This window comes from Terrapene carolina, unplaced genomic scaffold, assembly GCF_002925995.2.
Source record: "Terrapene carolina triunguis isolate 2854851 unplaced genomic scaffold, T_m_triunguis-2.0 Scaffold189, whole genome shotgun sequence".
Classification (NCBI taxonomy): Eukaryota; Metazoa; Chordata; order Testudines; family Emydidae; genus Terrapene; species Terrapene triunguis.
Window position 1 is genome coordinate 14409427 of NW_020664540.1, and position 25718 is coordinate 14435144.

Genomic DNA, 25718 nt, shown 5'->3' on the forward strand with positions numbered 1-25718 from the left:
AATCTAGTATAAAAGCTGTGGGGTACTTTGAAGGAAACCAAAACACATTTTGACTCAAGATGTAAAGAAGAATTATTTGTTTTCTGAAGCGGTGATTTACCACCACTTCAGGAACTATGAAAAGTACGTGGGAGTGCCTCATTAACAGCAGCAGTGCTCACCCGGGGCTGGATCCAACTCTCACTGACTTTACTGCGGACTGACTGGGTTCCCTGGAGACTAGACAATATCAGAGAGCACATGACAGTTTTTTTGAACTCACAAAATATATAGAAAACTGCAAGAAAATAGAACTTAGACGTGGGCCAGCTCCAAACCAGGGCCTTATCCTGTGACCAATCAGGGCACACAATGAATGGGGATTTCCGGGTGAAGAGGGACAGTGCTACAATGGACAATACTTTATATTTATCATCCCTTGTTATAATAACGCTCAAGTGGTTTATCAACATTTCACTCATGACGTGGCAGGTTTATTCTTATCCTGGCAACCCGGATACTTCTGTTGCGCATCTGTATGTGACATAGCATTGTTTCAAGTACGCAAGTTCAGACGGAGACTTACTTTGTATGACGCTGAGTCCAAAGAGATGACAGTCTCTTAACCTCAGAAGGTCGCACACCTGGACAAGTAACTCACGACATAGTATTTTAACCTGCAGCAGAAAAACACAGGATTGAAAACATTAATGAGAATCTGCCAATATGTTCTTCGGGTGTTTTATGATCTTTAATCAAGCCCCATCCTGAAGCCATTGTACATTCACGGCTTCCACTGAAGGTCAATGGGAGCTTTGAGTGTGTACCAAGAAATGTAAAAAATTAGGCACATACATTATGTATTTTATACCATGCATACTCCAAATTCCAGCTGATCCCATTACCCACTGCACGAGACAGACATTTAACTTCCCAAAGGTAGGCCAAGATGGTCACTACTTTTGATATCAGTCTAACAAAATATTTGCCTCTAACAAAATAAAATGTCTGCTACAGGCAAGGCCTTTCACACCTACAGGCCTTGGCTACAGTGCAACAGATCCAGTGTCACTTAGGACCTCAAGGTTGTCACTATACTGTAGGTGGGGGCCACTCAGCACTGCACAGGAAGGACTAAACTCTGGTCTTCTCCAAGAATGAAAATCAACCTTGTGCAGAGGGCTGGTGTTAGGCCTAGGAACCACCAAAGACCCAGGACCTTAGTTCTGCAGAGTCCCTGAGAAGGGACAAAACCTACCACTTGGGCTAAAAGAGGATCTTCTTTAGTGGTATCAGTATTAGGGCTTAGTTATGACACAGTCCACCAATTCCAATTCCAGCCAGTAGAGGGCTGTGGTTCAAAAACCCATTAGCCCATATATTACAACGTGAAGGACTCACGAGAGTTTAAGAATAAAGCGAACTAAAAGTGACCCCCACGTTGCTGCCCCTGTTAATTTGCAGTACAGTTTTTCTTCCCGTTGGAGTTCTCCCAAAGGGCCTGGTTCTCCATTGCCCTGCACTGTGCGCAGTAATTTACACAGGGACAGGGAATCAGGCACACAACTCCTCATTTAGAATCTCATTAACAATTTTGGTTTCTTTCTCCAGAATAAATTCCAGCCCGGCCCTTTGGAAGAACCAAGTTGCCCATATTATTGCCAAAAGGCTCCATTCTGCCTCTATGTTTGTCCTTTCAAAACCAATGGGGGTTGGGCATGCATGTCAGAGGGCTTAACTGGACCCAGGTCTAATGATACATAAAGGAATAGACCACACTTAACATAATGTCACTTGGATTTAGCTAGAGCAGTGCACGAAGAATGAATTCTCCGAGCATCAAGCCCAGTGAGACAGAGAGAGTAAAATCCTGATGCGCCTGCAAATGTGAATAACTGTAAATGGAGGAATACATTTAAAACAACAGAAGACTGACCTCTTTTAGAAACACATTTGTTAGATACACACACATTTTCTGTGCCCTAAATCAAATATATGTTATATAAATGGAGAGGCTACAAAAAACGAGTGATGAAAGTAACTAACTGAGCTTTTGTGCATGCCCTCCAGTTGCCACTTTTCCACGCTGTTTGATGTAAACGTACATAGAGAAGTAAGGAAAACTGCGTGTCAAGTGGACTTCTTAAAAAAAAGCCTGCTTTAAACTAATTTTGAACAATGTGTTGCAAGGAAAGTTGCCCGGGGCAGATAATTCTGCTCATCTGTCAGTCAAGTAGCAGACTGGAGATCACCTGTGTCACAGGTGTCAGAGTGTGATAAAGCGAGACAGACTCCAGCAGTAAAACTGAGGCAATCAGGACAATGCCGGCTGCGGGCACAACATCCTAGGAGACCAATGCTAGACGAATGCACAGGACATACCTGGGTTAAGGCGTTTACCTACATTTATAATGATGTTGAGAGAATCATCGTTGGGAAGGAAAATACAAACGCTGCGGCGGTCTTGCATGACTCTGTTATTATGGAAGTTCAGTTTGTTCATGGTGTTCTGGGCTCTCTCTAGTGGTTCAATGCGGCGCTCCAAGACCCAGCAGAAACCTCAGGTTCAGAGCACTCAGCAGCCAACAGCTTCTCCTCATCACAAACCCGTCACAGGAGGGACATTCTGGCCTCTCTCTCTGGGGGTGCCATAGCTGGGAAGGAGAGAATACGTGAGTGTCATATCAACAGGGAAGGAATCTCAGCAGCCTTCTTTGAACTGAGGAAGGGCTCCAGAGCTTTAGACCCTGGGATGCATTTGAGTGGAATCATTTCCCTCAGTGGCTCTCAGACTCTCCCATCCTGAGACCGTATGTTACAACCGAAAAGGGTTCCCCGCTCCAGGGCTGGATTAACACATAGACACACGTGGCATGTACCTAGGGCGCCAATTCATGGGGGGCCCAACCCAATCAGTCCTGCGACCCTGTGACCCAGGTCACAATGCCACTCATTCAAATTCGGCCTGGCTGCCCCTCTGTCACGATGGGGCTGTGGGGGGATGCACCAAATCTGAGTGAGTGGCATCACGACCTGGCGCACGGGGTCACAGCACCACTCCAACCTGGCCCAGCGTCACAAGGCCAAACCTGAGCAGGCAGTGGGGTGGCCAGCGCTGCTCCTCCTTGCTGCTTCTACGGGGCCAGCTCCTATGCGGGGAGCTTCCAGCAGCCCGCGTCCCCTCTACTCTGCCCGCAGGACTCGCTCAGCAACAGCCTCAAGACCAGCTACAAGTACGGGGAGCTGCAGTGAGTGCCCATGTAGGGGAGCCAGCCAGGAAACCTAGCGGGATGGACCCAAGGGGGTTAACAGGGCAGCGTCTGTGCAGCAGAAGCCAGTCACTGACTGATCTGGAAAGGGGAAGGTTAACTAAGCGACATCCATGCAGCGCAAGCTGGCTGTACTTGGGTTACTAAATCATTAGTGCAGCTGTGCTGGGCAGGGCAGGGTTAGTATAAATGCATCTAGTTTAGCTGGCCTGCAGAGGGGCCAGAAGTGCATGTTTGCCTGGGTTAATCCGGTCCCACCCTTCTCTCTCGGGCACCTGCCCCTCAGGTTGGGAACCCATCACTTACACCTAGCAACAAAAAGCCAGCTGGATTTACATTAATTTCCTAACACCGTTACGCATCTACAAAGTGATGTGGAATTAACAGCTGCAACTCTCAATGCAGAAGTATTTGTATTTAGTTGGCTTGCTATGATGAAATGCAATTCATTGTTATTCAGTGTCTTATGCGGTAGCCTCTATACTACCTCTCTAATGCTACCAATGCATCTTCAAGGTACGTTCTGACCATCTGCCTCTCAGAGGATTAACATGGGATTTATTATTTCTCATTTAAAACATCCCAGCCCAGTTCTAAAGGTACAGCAGCAGACAGAATTACCAAGGAATATCAGTTTCATAACAGGTATTGCAGACAGCAGCAAATGATGCTGAAATGTCACTGCCCCACTTCTACCGACCTGTTTCATGAAAAACTACACGGCTACTGAAATGGCAGTCAAACGACATCATCTATAAGGGGTTCTCTCACACACACACACACACCTTAGCTGTCTATACATGAGCCATCTCATTGAGTTCAACATGTAAATGTTTTACAAGATCAAGGCACTAATTCCTGCTCCGTATATTTCCCCAATATACAGACACTCCTCCCCTCCCTGCACTGTCTGCATGCAGAGTCTGCACTCCTAGGAGTGGTATGTTAAAGCCTGACAAGTTGGTGAGGTTTCGAACAAGGCAAAACGTACTATTAAATCAGCTTTACCTTGGGCAGACTTTTACCACCCACTCTGTTCCATTCTAAAGCTAGACGCCCTAAGTGATCTGCAAGGCACTCTGTTAAAACAGTCACTCACGGAAACTATTTGGATTCGGTCTTTGCTCCCAACTCTATTAAGGCCCCAATTCAGCAAGAAACTTAAGCGCATGGATAACATTAAAGCAGGCTGCCAGTCCCACTGACTTGGGCTATTCATCTGCTTAAATATCTCGCAGAATCAGAGACTTACTTAAAAAACCCATCCATTATGTTACTTGAATACCACTCCGAGTTCCCACCTATACAGGCCCTGTTGCAAAGAGGACAGGACATACTATTTTACCCATACGAACAAAAACAGGTCTGAGGCCAACCTAGTACGCATCAGAGAGCTACACAGAACCATGAAACCTCCTAGGACTGAAAGCTCACAGAGACATTAATTATAGTGGCCAAACATTCCAGCTGACCCTGAAAAGCATTGAATTGGCAGTTTTAGTCTTCTGGCTTGGTTTCAGACAAGCTTCTAAAAGGCTTTACTGGCATATTAAGAAGGGGAAAATGTATTTACAGCAGGAACAAAACAGTTCTTTTTGGAAAGAAATAGCAGTGCATTTGGATCTATTTTGCTGCAGCTAGCAGAAAGAATGGGTGGTACCTTTAGAACTGCTCAGCAACACCCCCCCCAATAGCTCTGATGCACTTAATCCATTTATTTCTTCCACAATCACTTACATTCTGACCTCGGATTATTTCAGGATTTAAACAAACCGAAAAAAACCAAAACGCGCTTCTGTTTTTACGAGACTATAAATTGGAAGCTCAGCATTCTTTCCTTTCGGGGTTTATAGAGGCGATTTATTCATTCCTCTACAGTTAGCGCAAGTGCTTCCCATTTCAGCGTCCCCCTCCTCCCCATCGAAACGGGTCTATAGGAGGGATTTTAGAAGTTATTAATGTCTTATTGAAATTCGACTCCTTAAATGGTCTTAACCTCAGGAAACTTTCCTCTTAAAATATACGTCAAATAGCCTCAGTTGATGTACATCAGCACAGCTCCACTGACGTCAACCAGCTGGAGATCTGGCTCTGTATTTTGAATTAAACGGCGCAGTCTCTCCTTTCAGGAATTATCTACTGGTAATTAACGCACCTAGAAAATAGAAGGAATGTTTCTACTGACCCACTTTCAACGTGTTAAATGCGAAGCACCTGAAGTCTCACCACTGGGAGGAAACCACAATTTTCTTAGCAGCTTTAAAAAGGAGAAAGTGGAATAAGCTCCGAGACGTGAATTATCACTACATACAACATTTTGTAATTCAGCAGCTGAAAGGCTCCAGTCAGATGGGAGATATTATTACTGCAGTTGCTTTACTGATATAATTTGCAACGGTCTAAAGTGTAAAATTCACCATCTCTTACGGCTCCGTTTTGATCTTGTAATAAAGCGGATGGGCCAGCCCAAGGCTGCCCAGAATATGACCGTGCTCAGATTCCAAGCACCTCAAATGCTGGAGTACATTCAGATTCCTCTATTTCTATCTGGTGTCAGGGAGAGCACATAGCGATGCTAACCCATCTCCCGCCCAGCAGGGAGATCTTGCAGCAACAATCCTCCAGGCTGGCTAGCAGACAAGGGCAGCATTATCTTTCCAGGTACCCAGGCGAGACTTTATGAAGGGCAGAATTTACTATTGCTTCTGGCCTTTTCCAGGAAAAGATCCTTGTGTCCTTAGATTCTGACTTCACTTGTTTTCAAATCAGGACACTTATAAACTGCATTGCAGAGTAAGACACCAGCATGTCTCCATTCTCCCACAAAGATGTATCTCCATTGTTGTTCCCCATGGATCCCATATCAAATAGGTTTTATTCCCTCTCGTTCATTTACTTGTTTGTTTGATGTTCTGAATGCTACATTTAGAATGAAGGACACAATTTGGTCCCTCTCTTCTAGTCTAGTGTATCAAAGTTCTTATACTGCGCTCACACTCAATGCCACGACTGTACATCTGACACGTGCCATCCAAGGCAGCACGGTCCAATGGTTAGGGTACTGGATGGGGACTCAGGATACCTGGGTTCAGACTGAGAGCAATGTTCAACCTGGAAATAAAATGGCTTTAACAGTGAGAGTGAGATTGCTAAGGGGTGGGGTAAATTCTCCATCACTTGGAGTCTTTCAATCAAGATTTGTAAAAGATTCATTCTAGTTCCACTGTAAGGTGCTGGGCTAGTCACTGGATGAAATTCCCTGGCCTGTGTTATGCAAGAAGTCGGATTAAACGCTCATAGTGGTCCCTTCTAGGCTTAAACCCGGTTAATCTTGTACTGGCTCTGCCATGGGCTTGCTGTGCACCCTCAGACAAGTCACCGCACCTCCCTGTGCCTCCGTCTCCCCGCCTACCCTCTGTTTTGTCTAATTAGACCAGCGCTGGGCAAATTTTTTGGCCTGAGGGCCACATTGGGGTTGCAAAACTGTATGGAGGGCCGGGTAGGGAAGGCTGTGCCTCCCCAAACAGCCTGGCCCCCGCCTCCTATCCACCCCCTGACTGCTCCCCTCAGAACCCCCGCCCCATCCAACCCCAGCCCTGCTCCTTGTCCCCTGACCGCCCCCTTCCGGGACCCCCCGACCCTAACCACTCCCCCAGGACCCCACCCCCTATCCAACCCCCCTGCTCCCTGTCCCCTGACTGCCCCCCCGGGATCCCCAGCCCCTTATCCAATCCCCTGGCCCCCTTACCATGCCGCTCAGAGCAGCACGTCTGGCAGCTGCGCCGCTCGGCCGGAGCCAGATGCACTGCCCTGCAGGAGCTCACAGCCCCGCTGCCCAGAGCGCTGTCGGCGTGGCTGCAGGGGAGGGGTGACAGCAGGGGACGGGACGGGGGCTAACCTTCCCGGCCAGGAGGTCAAGGGCCGGGCAGGACAGTCCCGCGGGCCGTAGTTTGCCCACCTCTGAATTAGACTGAGAGCTCTTCAGGGTAGGGACGGTTGTCACTTAGTGCAGCGCCTAGCACAATAGGGCCCTGATCATACTTGGGATCTCTGGATGCTACCGTAATACGAAAAACAGACCTGGGGAGATTTACCACTGACAGGCCCTAAACTAACCAAACTCTTGTAATGGTCACGGAATAGTTCAAAAGAACCTGGAAACTGGCCTCAACTGCACATTTATCACCATCTCCTCTGCTCAGACACTCCCCTGCGCTTTGTGGGCGTCTGAACCAGGCAATGCAAAATTGTTGTTGGCATCCTTTCATCTGCAAGAGACGGTGGGAATTGCAGCCTATGATGTAGATGGTTTGCAACGTCTCATGTGACTGAAGAGGCCAATCCGAGATTTGCATGATCTTTGGCAGTTATTGAAAATGCATGGATCTTGGCTGGGAGCGGCTCGCTTCCTACGGGCTCTTTTCTCTTCAACTGGAGGAGCCAGCTTCTGTTATGGACTTTGATACCCCGATGGAGACGATGGCGCCACTTGTTACAATAGGATACGCAAAGAAGCTTTAAATAGGATAGCAGAGAAAAACTGGGTTCTCTCTCCTTTGCAGCAAGCTCTTCACTGAGTATTTCAGTGGCCCTCAAAGAGGAAAGAGAAAAAGTCAGCTCAAGGCAAGATGTCTTATGAAATACACTTCAGAGTACGTGCCCAGCATACGCTAGGCAGAGAAATGAAGGGGTCCCTCCAGCTGACGGAGGTTTCGGTTGAATAGAATGAGATTCATTTACAGCAGCTGCCCTTAAAAATCTTTCCAGTTTTGCCTTTGATAAGAAGAAAAGGAGCAGTTTTGATGGTATTTATAAAGAATAACTAGGCAACACAGTGGTAATGTTATCCGGTTATCGAAAGCCTTTTCTTTTAAAGGGTGAGCTCTGAACAAGTAGTTTTAAGTCACCGTGGTGATTTATGAAGGCACAGATAACCTACAGAATGAAACATGCAAATGTCTCGCAAAGAGACTAGTTTTTCCTTTTTATAACCTGTTGATTGACACTTGCCCTGAGGAGGAGATCTGCCTCCGACCGAAGGAGAGCGCTGGCCTCCGTGCCAGTTCCATTTGCCTAGTCTGAACGTGCCTCACACTAGACCCCAGCCATACCACTGCAGTAACAAAGTCAGGAAACTCAGAGCGAAGGGCCCCACGCTAAACTCAGCTCTGAGCTGCTGAACGTAGGCATTACGCAGACATCTTTCGGTAAGGGCAAGTCAGCCCCCGTGCTCTGTGGCCGCAGAGTCCCCCCAGGAGAACTGGTCTGATTCCGCTGGGCAGAAAGGGAGCTAGGGATTGTACAGTGGGGGACACACTCCTGAGCAGTGCCTCATTCTGCATGGGCTTCCTGCACCACACCATGATGGGTGGGTGGACACGCAGGCAAGGCCGCATATTGTGTTCATCTTCCTATGAAGGGGGCTGGACCTGGCTGGGGAGCCTCTGTATCGCCCACATGGGGAAGGAGTCTTCCTCCCTCTCCCTCTCTTGCATCTGCTCAGGTATTGGCTTGTCCGCACGGGGCAGACACTGGTCTCGGGATTTAGGCGTACACAATTACATGACACTACGTAACGTGGCCCAAGGGGGACGAGTTGAGTGTTGCCGATGAAATTCCCTGAATTGACCTGACATAATCAGTCGTGACTATGAACAAACAAGGGTCTACACAGAACAGCCACGTTAATTTCAAGTTGCAAAGTAACAGCTGTGTTAGTCTGTATCCGCAAAAAGAACAGGAGTACTTGTGGCACCTTAGAGACTAACAAATTTATTTCAGCATAAGCTTTTGTGGGCTACAGCCCACTTCTTCGGATGCATAGAACGGAACACACCTACAGAAGATATTTATGAAAAGGTGGAAGTACACATACCAACTGTAAGAGGCCAATCAACTGAGATGAGCTATCAGCAGCAGAAGAAAAAAACCCTTTGAAGTGATAATCGAGATGACCCATAGAAGGTGTGAGGAGAACTTAACATGGGGGAAAAGATTCAATTAGTGTAATGACCCAACCATTCCCAGTCTCTGTTTAAACCTAAATTAATTGTATCTAATTTGCATATTAATTTGAGTTCAGCAGTCTCTTTGGAGTCTGTTTTTGAAGTTTTTTTGTTGCAAAATTGTCACCTTCAAGTCTGTCACTGAGTGGGTAGAGAGGTTGAAGTGTTCTCCCACTGGTTTTTGAATGTTATGATTCCTGATGTCAGATTTGTGTCCATTTATTCTTTTGCGTAGAGACTGTCCGGTCTGGCCAACGTACATGGCAGAGGGGCATTGCTGGCACATGATGGCATATATCACATTGGTAGATGTGCAGGTGAACGAGCCCCTGATGGCGTGGCTGATGTGGTTAGGTCCTATGATGGTGTCACTTGAATAGAATTTCAAGGCTCATTAAAAATTACAGGGGAAAACAAAACGCACTTGCCATGTACCCATAGTCGTGACACCTCAAACTGGAGAACTCCGATTTCCTCCACACTCATTATTTGGTCACTCAGGATACGCGGGCGGCGGGGCAGCAACCTCACCGAGGTTGGTGAGATGGAGCAGAAAGGAAATCAGGTTCTTCTAGTTTTCACCAAAATCAACAGGGTTCTGCCCAGAGTAGGAAGGGAGAGGGATGCGTGGTCGTAGCGAGGGTGAGGGCCTGGCCGGGTGTACAGCTTATGCAACGAAGTATGTGACCCTCTACTATTCTCCCTGTCCCCCTGTAATTTCAATCTAAGATTTTTTTTTTCCTTCCTAAAAAAGCTTCTTTCCAGCATGTAACGTCACTGGTGCAGAATGGCTGCTGTGATGCAAAAGCTGGCTCGGGGATTCCTATATACAGAGTCAGGAAAGCACTAGAGATGCTGGAGGACACGGAGCTAATTCAATGCAAATTATTCAAAGGCAGAAGCCTTCATTAAAAGGGACACCATCAATCTAGGGCGGAAAATCACTTCTGCCTGAATTCCTATTGGTCCATTCTATAAGTAATACTCAAATTATTATGAAGTGAGATTAGAGGAAGAGAGCTGTTTTTTCAGCTTGTTGACTCTGGACAGCATTTGACAGCATTCTGCAAACAGTCTCTCAATGGCTCTGTAGCAACTATGCTCAGTATACAAGCTAAATATGTCCAGGGATTTTAGCGAGTGCTAATGTGAGGGCCACCCTCTGAGCTGACATACCGGGGATCGAACTGGGGCCCTCCAGACCTAAAAGCGAGAGTTGCTCCAGCATGACCTAAAGCAGGGGTTCTCAACCTTGTTCTTTCTGAGACCCCCCTCAACATGCTATAAAAACTCCAGGGCCCAGGGGGTGGGGGGGAGACTTGGGGCTCCGGGTGGGCCCTCGGACACAGGCGTAGTTTGACTTCTATTTTGGGTGGGGGCAGGGGCCGGCGGGGCTCAGGCCAGCTCCGAACAGCAGGGTCCAGGAAGGCAGCGCCACCTCCACCTGCGACTCACCTCCACAGGTCACCCACCTGTCTGGGCTGTGTGGGGTAGGGGTTCAGCTCAAAAAGTTTGAAAACCACTCAGGGTGCAGGGAGGTGGTAGCTAGGGGCTGTACGCCGGCAGGGGGGTAGCTCAGAATGCAGGGAGGGGGTAGCGAGAGGCTGTGCGCAGGAGGGGCAGGTAGCTCAGGGGGCAGCGAAGGGGTAGCTAGGGGCTGTGTGCAGGCAGGGGGGTAGTGAGGGGCTGTGTGCCACTAGGGGGGTAGCGAGGGGCTGTGTGTGGGCGGGGGGGTAGCTCAGGGTGCAGGGAGGGGGTAGTTAGGGGCTGTGTGCGGGCGGGGTGTAGCGAGGGGCTGGGTGCCAGGAGGGCTCCCCTGTGGTCACTGCTCCACAAGGGCTCTGCTGGCCACAGAGCGGGGTCCCCCTGCCTGGGCGGCTCTTACCAGCGGCACGAGCTGAGGAGCCGCCGCAAGCCCGGGCACCAGCAGCAGAAGGGGGGGAATGCCGTGGGTGCCTGCTCCATGACACCAGCCAGAGCTGGAGCTGCCGGCCTCTGGCTTCCCGCCTCTGAGCTGGCAGGGGGTGGGGCCTGGGGAGTGGAGGAAGGGGGAGATGTGGAGATTCCCCAGGGACTGCCCTGCTCTGGCACTGCAGGGGGTGGGGGGGAACCAGTGCTCGGTGGTTCCCCCCCCCCAGCGAGGGACTCCGTGGCTTGGGGTTTCAGCCCCGTGGTGGGGGGTGCTAGGGCTTGGGCTCTGGGTTTCAGTTGTGGGGTCCCGAGGCCCACCTGAAACCCCTGGTTGAGAACTGCTGACCTAAAGAACCAAGGCTCCATAGCTGGGAGCTGTAACAGACGCCTATCTTCTGTCGAGCGGCCGTGGAGGAGGACCAGGAAAACACACTCGGCCGTGGGTTACGCCAGCACCACAGCCTGGGCCCTGAGTGTCGAACAAAGCTCTTTCCGTCTCACACCAGTTGGAACAGAGGGCCTCTCCTCAGCAATACCTGTGCAACCCCTGACCTTCCCATTACCCGCTAGTGGCAGTTCTGTAACCCCCCCCCGGCCTGGAGATTACACAAGTGTGACTGACTGAACCCGAAGACCCTTTGGTTGATCATGTGGAAGAGAACCCAGCTCGCTCTCCCATGGCTGGGCTGTCTCTGCAAATCTAACAGGAGTCCAAAGCAGTAACCGGTTATTTTTCCCACTACAGGCAGCAGACCCGATTCTGATCATACCCAGCTGCTCCAGTGCTTTGCAGCACAGAATTCTGTGATCAGTGGGAGTGTGGTTCCCTTTCGGGTCTCTCCGGATCTCAGCCAACCTATAGTTCCCAACTTTCTCCCTCTCGTTAGTCCAGACAGCGCAGTCCCTAATTATGCCGGCGCTCTACTCCTGCAGAACCCCTCAGTCCGAGCCCTGCAGCTCTTAGCATTGCAAGACATGCTCCGCAAGGTTTCGAATTTCTGCTGGAGCTACCTCACCCTCAATAGCTCCCAATTCCTTCCTTCTTAGCTTAGAAGCTCTGCAGAAGCATTATATGGGCACATCTGACTGATACAGGTTTTTATAAACAGTGCACTGGCCTGAGCAATGGTTCCCCCCCCCCCCCCCCCCCCCCACCATGCCTGCGCCACGCAGGCTTTACTATGAACATGAAAACCTCAGGGTTGCCAGTTCTCACTTAATTTGGTGTTTTCTTAAAGCCCCATTTCCTGACGCAGAGTGATTGCGTGAGAATCTCAGCTTCCATTTAAAATCAAAGTGAGTTTCTAGCCCTTATGGTTGAAGGGAAAAGCCTGAAGATCTAATCCAAGCCCACCCTAACTCAGATGCAAACAAAAAACCCTAACATTTATTATTTTTTAAATCTCATAATTTTTAAGACAACCTCATGATTTTGGGGGCACCAATCATGATTTTTCAATATTTGGGTTGGCAATACCGAAAATGCAGTTAATAGCCAACTAGTTCCACACAAAACGAGCCAAAGGCACTGTTCCTCAAGGGGATCAACAGAATTACCCAAGCCTGGAGTTTCTAGGCCAAGCCATTTGAATGAAGTGAGCCAATAGAAACCATGGGAACAGTTTCCAAAAGTGAAACTCATCTCATTTTTCAGCCCCCCAAATCTTCGCAATACCCCGGTCAGGTTTGTCCCAAACTTTCCAAAAATATTCTATCCTGGGCTAAAATCCGGCATGTGAAATTTCAGATGGATCAGTTTGATTTGGCAAAGTAGAGTGTGTAGGATGAAATTCAGCTTGCAAAATCTCAGCCATAAATTTAAACTAATATTCATCATAATCACAACCGCAAGGGAGAAAAGTGATTTATGTTTCCAAGGAGGTTTTGTAAGCAGACAGCCTATTTTCACTTATGCTCTTGGCCATGTAGTGTAATTGAGAATCTGGTCCAGAGGGCATTCTGAAGAGCTATTATACAATTTTCTGATCGTGTCCCTTAAAACAAAGGCTTCCTGTTAGAGGAAAGATCTTTGTACATATTAGATTTAAAATAAACAAATTGAAAGCTGAAAGTGTATTTCATAATACTTCTTGCAATGTTTGCAAATTAGTGAAGACTTTCAATCATAAGCTCTTTGGAGAAGGGAACTTTCATTTACTGGGGTAAAATTTTTCATAGCATCTACGTTCATTAGGAGTCTCATTTCAAAAGTGACTTAGAATCCTTAGTGCCTAAGTCACTCTCTCATTGAAAGTCAGTGGGAGTTGGGTTTCTAAATGGCTAAATCACTGTCGAAAATGAGACTTGGGTAACATTTTCAGATGTGTCTTAGGCTGCTCAGTCACTTGGGCACTGCTGGAAGTTTTACTCAGTTTGCATAGTGGGACTTTAACCTGGTTGGCTTTTATCTCAGATAATATTTCCGTTCTTCAGATCACCTGCTCTTCCTAGGTGATCCTACAATAAAATTCACAAGTGCTAAGTTGTGGCATCACATTAATTTAAATAAGTAAGAGGCTGGGCGGATAGTTACTCTGCTGACGAATCAAGCAAAGACAAGCTGAACTGTGAGGGATTCGGGTCCTTATTAAAATACAGGCTTCAGAGACAACAGCAAAGGGAATACAGAAGAGGGCAGACTTAGCAAATTGCTTTTTTTGTAACCGGTTTCTTGTTTCCAGTTTGCTCAGATACAAAAAAGGTCTCTTTAAAGCAGTAGGAAATAAAACCAACCGCTAAAAGTAAAGCAATACCAATGGACACAGACAGGAATACAAACTTCATCTAAACCTGAGGTCAGGGAACCACACAAAGAAGAGCCAGGCACAACTGTCGCAATCTCCTCAGCCTGCGGGAACAGAAACCAGGATTCCTTACTGATCAACACTTGCTGATACTGAGGGGCGCACCCAATAGGTTTGGTGAATTTAGCCGCTGGCATTGGAAAGGTTAAACTAAAAACTGTTCTCGGAGTCAGGAGAGAATACAGCTCCGATTCCACAGAGCGTCAAGTTAATATCATATTTCCTGCTTAGACTTGAGACTGGTCTTGTCATTTAAATTAGAAATTAAAAGGCCAGAAAAGATACACCAGCTGAAAATAGCTAGAGCCGCAGAGCATGCACGCATTGCTTTGTTCAGACAGACAGTCAGCGCAGCCTGATGCAGAAGCAAACATCTACCACCATGTGGTTCAGAGACAGCCGTTTAAGGCACTCCCTGCAAAACAAGCCAATGGCCTTAGGATACCGAGCGAAGAAACTAACTCGGGGAAAGGGCTGGCAACACTAACACAGCCCAGTCTGTGGCAGAGCAACAAGCTGTCGACCACCACCCAGCCTCTCTGTTGCCTAAAAACACGTTACCATTCCTGTCCCTTTTGGTCTCCATTTGGCAGCCGGGACTCCCCACAGTGCTCAGCTGCAGCATAAAAAATCTCTTTGCAAGGAGCTGAGTTTAGGTCAGTTCCCTTCCCGCCATGCCCTCTCTCTTATAGGCTTCACAGCGAATGATTCAGGAGCATCACACAACATTATTTAAAGCAAATAAGGTATCTCATGCATGCTACGTACAGTGCAAATTGATCAGAGACTATTTATCAGGAGTAGCTGAGCCTGGACTGCGGAGGTCTGTGTGAACAAACACTCACCATGCTCAAGACTACCGGTTAATATTTTCAAAAGGGACTAGCAATTCTGGGTGCCTCACTTTCTAGAGGCCCAAACGGAGATACCTGAAGAGAACCTGGTTACCCATGAGCAGGACGTCAGCCGTTAGAAATCCGGCCTGCTTCAGGGGACTCAAGTCGGGCCCCCAGAACTGAGAAACCCAAAATCATTAGTCCCCTCTGAAACTCCTGGCCCACCGTGCTTTTCACATACAGTATCCTGGCAAACATACGTTCGCCCCCCCCATTACCATCTGTGAGATATTACTGTACTGGATGGGAGCTGGCTTTCTTTGCAAGCCACAGAAGTGCGGACAGCAAGATTGGTCTGATTTGGGAGTCGTCAGGTTTGTGGTACCATGGCTCTTAGTCAGCTACAATATCTGGTACTATTTTTTGCCCTACAGTTATTGGAGTTGATTCTTCTCCTCACTAGGGCCGATGCTATTAACCAATTGAAAAAGGAGATTTGGGTTTTTTGCATTGCATAGCTCTAAACCCCAGAGGGAGAGATTACATTACAGCCTAAGGCCCACAAATCATATTCAGATGAGCAGTCCTGCTGAGCCGAATTGGGGAACCCTTCTTCGCATCAAGATTGTTCCAGGAATAGGACCTTCTGTCAGGAGAGCAAGAAGGCTGCTTAGAGTAAGGAACTACCCATGGTGGTGAGCTTTTGTTATGCTGAGACCACTACCTGTCATGCTGACCAACATTACCCGGAAACAAGGAGACACTCCCCATCTGTCTGCATCCGTCTGTTGTCTCTTGTCTTAAACTGTAAGCTTATGGGACAGGGATGGTCTTTCTGTTCTGTGTCTGTGCAACACCTAGCACGGTGGGGTCCTGGACCATGACAGACTCCTGCACAGTATGATAAAATAATTAATAATAATGATGAGTAACAGCTTCATAAACTGACCCACTCAGAGTAAGGCAAGCAGGATTTAGCCCCGTACCTATAGAAAATATCATCCAAAACACCACTGCTAACTTTACCAGTGACGGGGTAACTTTAAGAACACTGGCTCTGGTCTGTGAAGCTAGACGGACCCAGTAACATTAGCCATTACTGCTTACTGTAGGCATGCAGAAGGATTAGTTGCTTTGCAATATTAAGCACTTCCAGACATAGCACAAGTTGGGTCTCCACTGGCGTCCCGAGTTCCAGGATGGGAGTTGGCTGCTTTAATCCCGCATCAGCCCTGCTCTTAACCGATGAGTAACAACAGCAAAATAGGAAACGCTATTTGGTGAGAGCCCCAGAGAAGCCCAGCTGCCCTGTCTGTGTGCAATGCCCTCTGGTACTGGTCACATGCTGCTGACACAGAGACCCGGGGGGGAGGGGGGGGAAATCTAGGCGCTACTGCAACACCAATAATAAAGAGGAGTAAGAAATGGCGCCAGAGAGAGAATGTGTACAGGAGAGAGGCTGCCAAGCCCTGGCGAAGGATCCTACTTGTACCAGAACAAGGGAGCATTGTATTAGCTATAATAAGATAATAAACTAGGAATAAATGCTGGATGGAAACACAGATACAATGACTGAGTTTTAGGGTGAAGAGTACAGGTTCTCCTTTCCTGGAGCCCTGAGAAATCCAGAGAAGGGGCCGCAGGTGGAGAATGCAAAGCGTAATGGTGGGGTGAGTGGTTCTAAACAGGTCTGGTTCTTATTTCATCCCACTTGACGGCTTCGGGGTACGAACTTTCAGCAAGAGAAGGAATGTCAGATGCAAAGCAAGGTGTTTTGCTGATGGTGTCATATTTCCCTTCCCTTCCCATACACCACTAATCACCCAGCAGACCCTGGGCTTTCCTGGGGCAGTCCAGGGGCCGGTTTGCTCAATACGGACCCCTGCTCTCTTCCAGAGTCCTTCCTTTTCCCTCCCGCTTGCTGTGATCACCGCAAATCGCGTCAGTGGTAAGTCCATGTGTCAAACCGTAACCGGGGCGGGGCAGTGGCTGAACGGGCAGCCACCCAGTCAACCCAAGAAGGCAAAAGAACGTCTCCTGTGTTTACTGACTAGTCTTTGCCATCTCTGGAAATGGAAGCTTCAGTCCATTCCTGACCCCAGGCTTTCCTCCTTGCCAAAAAATCAGCGGCCTGTAACAATTCTCTGGGGCCAGCTCCCCCATTGCCCTAGGATTTCATAAGAATATTAGCAGAATAAGGCTTGGCCTACATTTAAAAATTAGATCAATCTAGTGACATGGCTCAGGGCTATGAAAAAATGTCACACCCTGAGTACCGTGGTTAGGTCCACCTAAGCCCCAGACTAGACATTGCTAGGTCGACAGAAGAATTCTTCCTTCGATCTAGCTCCCACCTTTTGGAGAGGTGGATTAATGCCTGTGACAGAAAAACCCCTTCTGTTGACGTAGAGAGCATCTATGCGACGGCAGCACCGCTACACTGTCACAGCTGCGTGGCTGTAGTAGAAAAAACCAAAATGAAAGCATGAAGAGTATCCTTTTATAAAGGAAAGTTCACGCCGTTCCCAGGGCAGGAATACCATTCGACATTCAGAGATGCAACCGGCAGCTATTACCTGTCAACTCACATTCACCCAGCAGTTCCTGTTCCACCAAATGCTACAGTCAAAAATGCCAGAAGGTGCTCTGAAGGGTAGGAGATGCGCACATCAGAATAACCAGATCACTTGATTTTTTTTACTTGCAAGGAAGCAGCTAGAGTGACTTTTGAAAGATCTTTAGAGCATAGCTTGGGTGCATGAACACAATTCCTCTGAACTAAAAATGCTCGTTAGTCAGGAAAGATTAATTAAATGGTCCAATAACAGAGAGGCAGCTTACTACGGACACTGGCCATAAGTCGTCCCTTGCTTAGCAGAAGTTAAATTTTAGGGACCCATCTTGTACCCATTTTTCTTCCCTCACTCCATTTGTCTGCAACATCCACTTGCGCCTTCTCACAAACTAGCTTTATGACTTCCTTTGGGCAGGAACTCTCCTGTTATTTGTTTGTACAGGGCCTAGTGCAAAGGGGCCTTGATCTGTGAGTGGGACCCATAGGCTGTGCTCTTTTTCAAACAACAACAGTTTCCCACACACCAAGAACTCCCCGTGAATTTGAAACTTAGGGGGCCAATGGTCAGCCGACCTGTCATCTCTCACTCACTATTGCTATGCTGACTCCCGTTTACAGTCCACCCAGGACACCAACCTCCATTGCCTACTTGCTACACTGTCAAACAAACAATCGCCTTCGTCTTTTCTCCCATGCTGCCCTACGTCTGGGAGGAGCTCCCCATAAACAGCCCCCAAACTAACTCACTGGCCTCCTTCAAATCCCTCCTCGAAACTCTCTTTTGCCATGGTGCTTACAAAAAAACTTGATTAGTCTGAGACCAGTGCCTAGCATCTTGACCCATATTGTCTCACTGTCTCCTTGTATTCCGCCAGCCTGTCTGCATCCCCCTTTTCTTACACTTGGATTGTCAGCTCCTGGGGGCAGGGGCTGTCTTTTGGTTCTGTGCTTGTACAGCACCTAGCGCGGTGGGGCCTTGGTCCTGGACTGGGGCTCAGAGGTGCTACGGTAATACAAAGAACCATCAAAACGACTAGTCTGATACATCCCCAAAAAATCGGTTTCCATGTTGAAAGAGATGCAGGCATTTGGTTTTGGTCCATTAAAGCTCAACTTTTAGGCTGACAAGTGTCTTGGAAAGGCACCGTACAACCAGGCTGTGCACACTTCTAAAATTCATGAATTTTAAATGCCAAGATACTTTTTTTTTTTTATTTTGACAACCATCTGCAATATGAGGCCATGTCAGATTTAGCAACCAGGCACAAAAATTCCTTTCAACCATGATGCAGCCTGTATCCGGGGGGGGGGGGGGGGGGGGGGAAGAATGCTGGACTCTGGAAAATTCTTTTCAAGCATCTGCTTCTTATTTCTACAATGTAATCTTTGATTCCTTCATGCATGGGTCTTCCACAGAACTCCCTTTGGCATATATACCGTGCTGTTTACTACTGGGTGATTCTACTGTGAAATTCCTATTATCTGGTAGTTAAGAATGGAATCTGCACATTTAACTTTGGTTATTCTGTCCCTAAAATATCTGCATCGGTTACCTCTAAGAAGGGTCCTGACACACTCAACTGCCCTGGATGAATTCCAGCCATTATTTGATCAAAGGAGGCATTAAAAACCCAGGGCCTGATTTCCAGAAAAGCCAAACACCCACAGCTTCTGCTGACTTTAATTGGATCGGGGGTGGGGTTGGGGGAGAAAATCAGTCTATAAGGAGCTAATGCTCTCATCCTGTGGTGGATGAATGGGGGAGCAGTGTGGGGGCAGTTTAGCTCCAAGACATGTTTTCTCTCATCTCCAAGCTCATGGAAATCCTTCAGCTCCCACTCCAGAGGGTCAGGCCTCCCTCGCCGGACATCACGCGGGAACTGTTGGTGTTCCAAGCAGTGTTATCTGCCACTCAAGGAGTTGTGCTGCGTATCTGCACAGGGGGCAAGGTCGCGGTCGCTTGGCTGCTGACGTGGAGGCAGATCACAGCTCTGGGATCTGTGGGATTGAGAGCAGAGCTTTCTGCAGATCCCTGGCCACTGCAGGGTTGGAGGTCCATGCCAACAGCTCCTCTGTGGTCCCCAATTTCCTGAGTCGAGCCCTCAAAGGAAACTCCATGAATTTCACCTTGGAGCACCCAACCAGGGCCTCTGCTCTGCTCATGTGTTTCCTGTGGCCGTAGAAGGCTGGTTATTTCTCACACTGTAGCATCATTTTTCCTCATTATAAACACAGATTTCTTCCTTCACCCCAATCACATTCCCTGCCAGAACACACCGAGTTGGCATTGTCATGAGAATGCTATTTGTGACCGCCTTCTATGTTCATTATTAAAACTCACGATGAAGAGAGAACACTGAGAACATCAGTTCAGAGCGATCGGCAGATAAACCCTGGAGCTAGTCTGCACTGCTCCGATGCCAACCCGGTTGGCATCGGAGCAGTGCAGACTAGCTCCGGGGTTTATCTGCCGATCGCTCAGTGACACATTTCTTCCTCTTCGGAGTGTTACAACAGATTTTCCACCTACTGTATTTAAATAGCAAAGGGATTATCATTGATGGACACGAGAAACGGAGTTCTGAATAAGTCCTTGCATATTTTTACAACATTTAAATGCCAGCTTCAAATGTTGCCAAATGTTTTTCATGCAGCCGCCTTAGAGTATTAAACGAACTCACTAGTCACCGACTACTGGCCGAGCCCTTAATTCTTAAGAGCGTCTAATATGATAAAAAGGAATGGATGAATTGAGGGTTATACAATAAAGATTTGTGCAAGGAAAGTAAAGCAAGGATCAAGTGTCCAAGTGAGGGAGAGTGGAAAGATGAAATTTACCATGCTTCATTTCACTCTGGAGGAATTTTTTATTTTTCAATTTTAAAAACTGTCTGCTTTATGATACATCATTTCAATGTAGGTATGCAGCAAGCTACTGTTACAAGTTTTAAACCCCTCACTTAACACAACTTCTGCTAACCAAAAGCTGGATTAATTCATGTTTGCGGTTGCCACATAATTAAAATTGTCTCCAATTCTGCATGCATTAAAAAAAGTTTCCATGTACTGAATTCAAGCAGATGAAAGGGACCTTCATTGGAACAAGAACTGTTCATTATAAATATCAGATTACTTCATCTGCCACAAAAAGCCAGAGATTGGATGTTGGAAAACCAAAGAGAGAAACAGAGGATTTGCCATATTGAATTAGATGATTGGACCATCAGTTTCCATACCCCACCTCTGGGGGTGGCCGATAACTGATGCTTTTGAGGAAGGAAAAATGAACACAAGATAGCCAATTATGCACTGCTGTGTATGGGGGAAACAATTCATTTTGATCATAGCCGATGACGGTCAGATCCTGAGCATCTTAATACTGCTTTCAACTTTCTTGGCTCTAATAAAGTCAAGAGAGTTACTCCAGATCTACAACACTGAGGCTGAGATCAGAACCTGGCCCAATCGCTCTGCAACTGTCCGTATGACTCGAGTACCCTTATCTACAAACGTTAGCAACGGTCACCGTTCTCCAGATCCTTTCTGAAACCCAGCCACAGGATTTGATCCATGACATCCTTCAGCACCATCGTGCTTATGTCTCATTCTGAAGCCAAGGGTAGCGCTGCCAGAGCACATGCCTCAGCGCAGAGAGGATGGAAAGGTAGCTGATGTGCTTACCCAGTGAGCTAAGAAGGACAAGTCAAACTGTGGACTGCTCTGGGAAGGATGAAGGCAGAATACTGTTTTACCCTTCAAAAGGGCAGATCTTAAGAAAGTTAACTGCTCAAAAATGTAAGTTTCCATAGGGTCAATCCGAATGGCCCAGCTCCAATGGTCAATCAATCAGATCCAAGAGTGACATTATATCAAGATAGGCTCTGACAAGAAGTACAGCGTCACAATGGCACATACCAACTGGTTCATTGATAAATTAATTTTAAAAAGTCTCATATAGGTGGTAAGAGTCGGTGGCCATTTTAAGCTGCAGATAATTGCACGGGTTAGTTACCAACCTTACCAAAAAGGGTTACGGAAACAGCCTTGGGAAGTTTGAATTACCATTAGTCACCTGACCAGGATACTTAATGCTCAGTGGCTCCTCCCAGCGGCCAATCACATTCCTTTGACAGTTGCTTAGCCCTCCCAGCACGAATCTGTCATTGCAGTTTTATTTTACTCCATCATAAAGCAACAAACTGGATTGGAGGGTTATGTCTTAGGGTCAAATCCTCAGGCCTAGCAGAGCTGTATTCAGTGCAGGAGCTAAAGGGAAGCTCTTTGGGGCAGGGACTCTCCTTTGTTCTGTGTCTGTACAGCATCTCTAGCACAACAGGGTCTTGGATCCGTGACTAGGGATCCCAGCCACACTACAAATAATGAACGACAGGAAGGAGGACCTGAGCAATAAAGATGGCTTTATCCTTCCTTTGCCGCCCCATGATCCTGGGGCAGGCTGGGTTCCGATTCAGCCCCCAACCGGATTACAGCTGCCTCAAGACTGCTCTAAATTTGTACCTGTGACACGTACAAGAATCTGAATTTCTCCTAGGAGAAAATCCCATGACTGTTCATTTTACCACACAGCAGAGTCCCTAGCAAAGACACAGCCAGTAATTTGAGCACAGGCTTGGACCCGCAATCGCAATGCAAAAGCAGGAGCTGGCCCTAAAGCCATGTAATTGATCATACTTCCATTTTCCAGCTGCATAAGATGCATGTAAATTAGCCTTATGAGGGGCAATCATTTCAGTTGTCTTCATTTCTTCACCTCAGCCCCACTGCAATTAAATGGTGCACCCCGGCCCCTGAAAAAGATGCACGCAGAAAACTGATGGTGCCCAGCTTCCACCGCCATCCATCAGCCCCAACAATGCAAAAAAACTGCTCAGATTTGCTACTGAGCTCAGGCCTTCACTCCCTGCCTGGTGTAAAGTATATTCTCTCCTTGGAAATGTCTGCATGACCCCCAGGGATTAACAGGAATATCTGGAAAGAACTTCCAGCCACATCAAGGCCAGGAATTCTCGTGCCAAAGTCGGTTTCTGCCCAAGCTAAGTTAGGACTGTTAATTTAAGATCAAAGGGGTGGCACTCTGAGGATTTAAATAGGTGTTTCTGCAAGTGCTGCCGATCTACCCTGGGCAGCTGAATCCTTACATTTCGGGGGGAAGCCTGGAGGGAAGCCCTGCTTCTCATGATAGAAGTTATCCAATGTAAATATTGGAAGAACGTATGCTGCAGCACAAAATAAAAATCACTGGACAAGTCATTCCTAGCGTAACTCCAGTAAAGCCAATGCTGTTACCCCAGGGAGGTGTACCCCAGCTTAGGTGTTCAGCAAACAGCGCTTGGGGAGCTGTTGGAGGGGGAATGGCAGAAGTCACATGGGGCCCGATTCTCCTTTGCCCTGCACTTTGGGCACTCATTCACTCCAGTGCACAGCCAGGCTTTCCACAAATAAAAACGAGCGCACAAGGGCCCCGATCCAGTTCCCGCTGATGTCAAGGCCCCCCATTGCCACCAAGAGGAGCTGAATCAGGACCAAGACGCAGGGCAATCGAGAATCAGGAATGAGCTTTGAAAGATTTTAAAAAAACCTGAACATCCAGACAAACACTGAAAACTGAGTAAGTCCCCCGGTATCAGCGGAAGTTCTCCTCTCAGCTATGCTGTTTCACTAAAACTGGTGTAAATCCACTGACCTGGCCCCCATAACCACCGGATTTCTCCTGAACTCCTGGTAAGTTTCACTCTCTACTGTTCATTGTGGAGCTGCTCTCCTGTCCCTCCTGCAGCACCCCGGGCTTCAGACACCTCTGAAGACGGGTTACCCCTGGCCACCCCTTCTCACTGGAATGTACAGAACCCTGGCTGAGCTGTGCTGCAAGGGACAGACGGTCCGCGACGCTACTTGCAAAGGAAATTTGGCTGAAATCATGTCATTTGCTCTGTTCAAACACAGAAACAAAACAAACCGATATCTTGAGAAGGGAGAACATTTCCTGCTGCACAACACAGTATCAGTCATATCTGTGCTGGTCTGGATGCAGAACGCTTGGCAGTTTTCAAGGTCCAGAGCCTCATCTGGTATCAACTGGCAAAGTATAGATCTGCGTAGCGTCACTAACTATGCAAAACCTACACCAACTGAGGAGCTGGCCTTTCATGAGGGATAGCTCAGTGGTTTGAGCATTGGCCTGCTAAACCCAGGGTTGAGAGTTCAATCCTTGAGGGGGCCATTTAGGGAACTGGGGTAAAAATCTGTCTGGGGATTAGTCCTGCTTTGAGCAGGGGGTTGGACTAGATGACCTCCTGAGGTCCCTTCCAACCCTGATATTCTATGTTCATGTGTAAAGATACACCTTCATCTGCAGCCAATTTCCTGAGGAAACACATTTCTGAAGACTCAACCATTCAGGTCCAAATCCTGGTTGCTTTGTGCACCTAAAACACCCACTGACAACTGCACCAGTAACGCATTTCGTCTGCACTAACTTGTTACCCCCAAGGAGAAAAACAAAAGCTTGTTTAATGGGCCCCAGAATTGCTAAACCTTCGCTTTGTTTCAACCCACCACCACGTCATGCTAACAAACGGGTTTCCTGATATATCTGCTTCTGAATCTTTGGGGCGAAGTGTGATTTCCTACAACAGATGAGAACTGAAACCATTTCTGATTGCGACCAACCCTGAAAATATTTGAACACATGACGTTCCACTAGAGGTATATGCCACTGAATAAAGGCAACACTGCAAAAAGCAATGGAAATACACCGGGCCTGCTGTTTTAACCACACACAATTGAAATGTTGTTTGTGTTTTTTGTTTTAATCGTAACAAGAACAGAAAGGACCTGACATAAGGCAGCATATGACAAACGGGGGTACTGTAAATCGTCTTTGTTTTAGACCTTGCTCTGTGGGGGCTGGATGCCCAAGGGATTTGGTACTAATTGTAAGGGACTGGCGTGCTGGAGATCAGTGTCCAGTTCCCGGCTCTGTGACAGACTCCCTGTGTGACACTGAGTAAATCATTTTGTCCGCTCTGTGCCTCGGTTCCCCCATCTGGAGAATGGGGATAAAAATGCTTCCTTTCTCCCACGCTTTGTCTTGCCTATTTAGGCTGCAAAAACCGAACATCCGGAAGTTCCCAGCTTGAGATGCTGAGCCCCTGCAGTGGGATCAGCAGGTGCTGCACAGGTTTGACAACCAGGCACCCAAGGGAGCAGCCACCTATTTCTGAAAGTTTGGCAGCATCTGGCGGTCCCTGGATATCGAGCCTGAACTGCTGTGGGCCAGTGTAGGGAAGATCCCACTGCCCACGACACACCTGTGGAACCAAGCCCTGTTCTTTTCAGTCAAGCACAGACTCGGCAGGAGCTTTGCTTGAGCAAGGTCTGTTCGTTATGGAGCTAGACAAAGAGCTTCAGGCAGTAGGGCCCTCAACATCGCACCTTCCATGGGCCACGGCCCTCCCTACTCCCCTGTGCTTCCTATCCTTGTCCCAGACTAAGCAGGGAGAGCAGCCTCTGTGGAATAGAGTGTGTGTGTGGGGGGGCTTGTCTCTGCCCTGCCTCACAACACACAGAAGTAATCTGTGCCAGGTATAGGGCTGAGGCAGGTACCTTGTTCCAGAGGAGTTGGGGGGGGCAGGGGAGCCAGAGACCAGGGTGTGAGTGAGTTGCAATTCACTCTCTGGTCTGTTCCTAGGGCAGAACCTCTAAGGGTATGTCTACACTGCCACTACACACACGCGGCTGGCCCGTGCCAGCTGACGTGGGCTCAGGCGTAGGGGCTGTTTAATCGCAGTGTAGACGCTCGGGCTTAGGCGGGAGCCCTGGCTCCAGGACCCTGCAAGGCAGAGGGTCCCAGAGCTCTGGCTGCAGCCCGAGCCTGAACATCTACATTGCAATGAAACAGTCCCTACACCTGAGTCCCGCGAGCCGAGTCAGCTGAAGACAACGGCACGGATGTGTGTGAACAGCTTTAAAGGGAAGGGAGGCAATTAGCACAGACAGACGGGGGAGGGGGGGCGGCGGAGGGATTTGCCTTGATGACAGCGATGTTTGGTACACTCACAACTCAACCACCGTCTCCAGCCTGGCTGCACGAACCCCAGGCAAAACACAGACTAACGCTGGGCCCGTTCCACCAACTCCTCCTCATGTCAGCAGTTCTTGCTGTGGCAGCGCTCTCATAGGAACCAGGGGCAACACCGGAGTGAGGAAGGGCCCGATCCTGCCAGCCTATGTGGTTACATTTTCACTGTGGGCTCGATCGTGCATGGCGCTGAATGCCCTCAACTCCCATTGAGTCAGTGGGAGCTCAGAGCTCTCAG

The 25718-nt window shown here is 48.0% G+C and overlaps 1 protein-coding gene across 2 annotated transcripts in view; it reads right to left on the reverse strand.

Moving 5' to 3' along the window:
* The window catches only part of FRMD6 (FERM domain containing 6), a 72246-nt gene that overhangs the window by 36024 nt on the left and 10504 nt on the right, over window positions 1-25718 (reverse strand). For both annotated transcript variants that reach the window (XM_024214802.2, XM_024214803.3), the window contains 2 exons: window positions 2384-2633; window positions 566-656 (listed from right to left, as the gene is read on the reverse strand). In XM_024214802.2, coding sequence (XP_024070570.2) covers window positions 566-656; window positions 2384-2482 — 190 coding nt within the window. In that variant the 5' untranslated portion in view covers window positions 2483-2633. The remainder of the gene's footprint in view (window positions 1-565; window positions 657-2383; window positions 2634-25718) is intronic.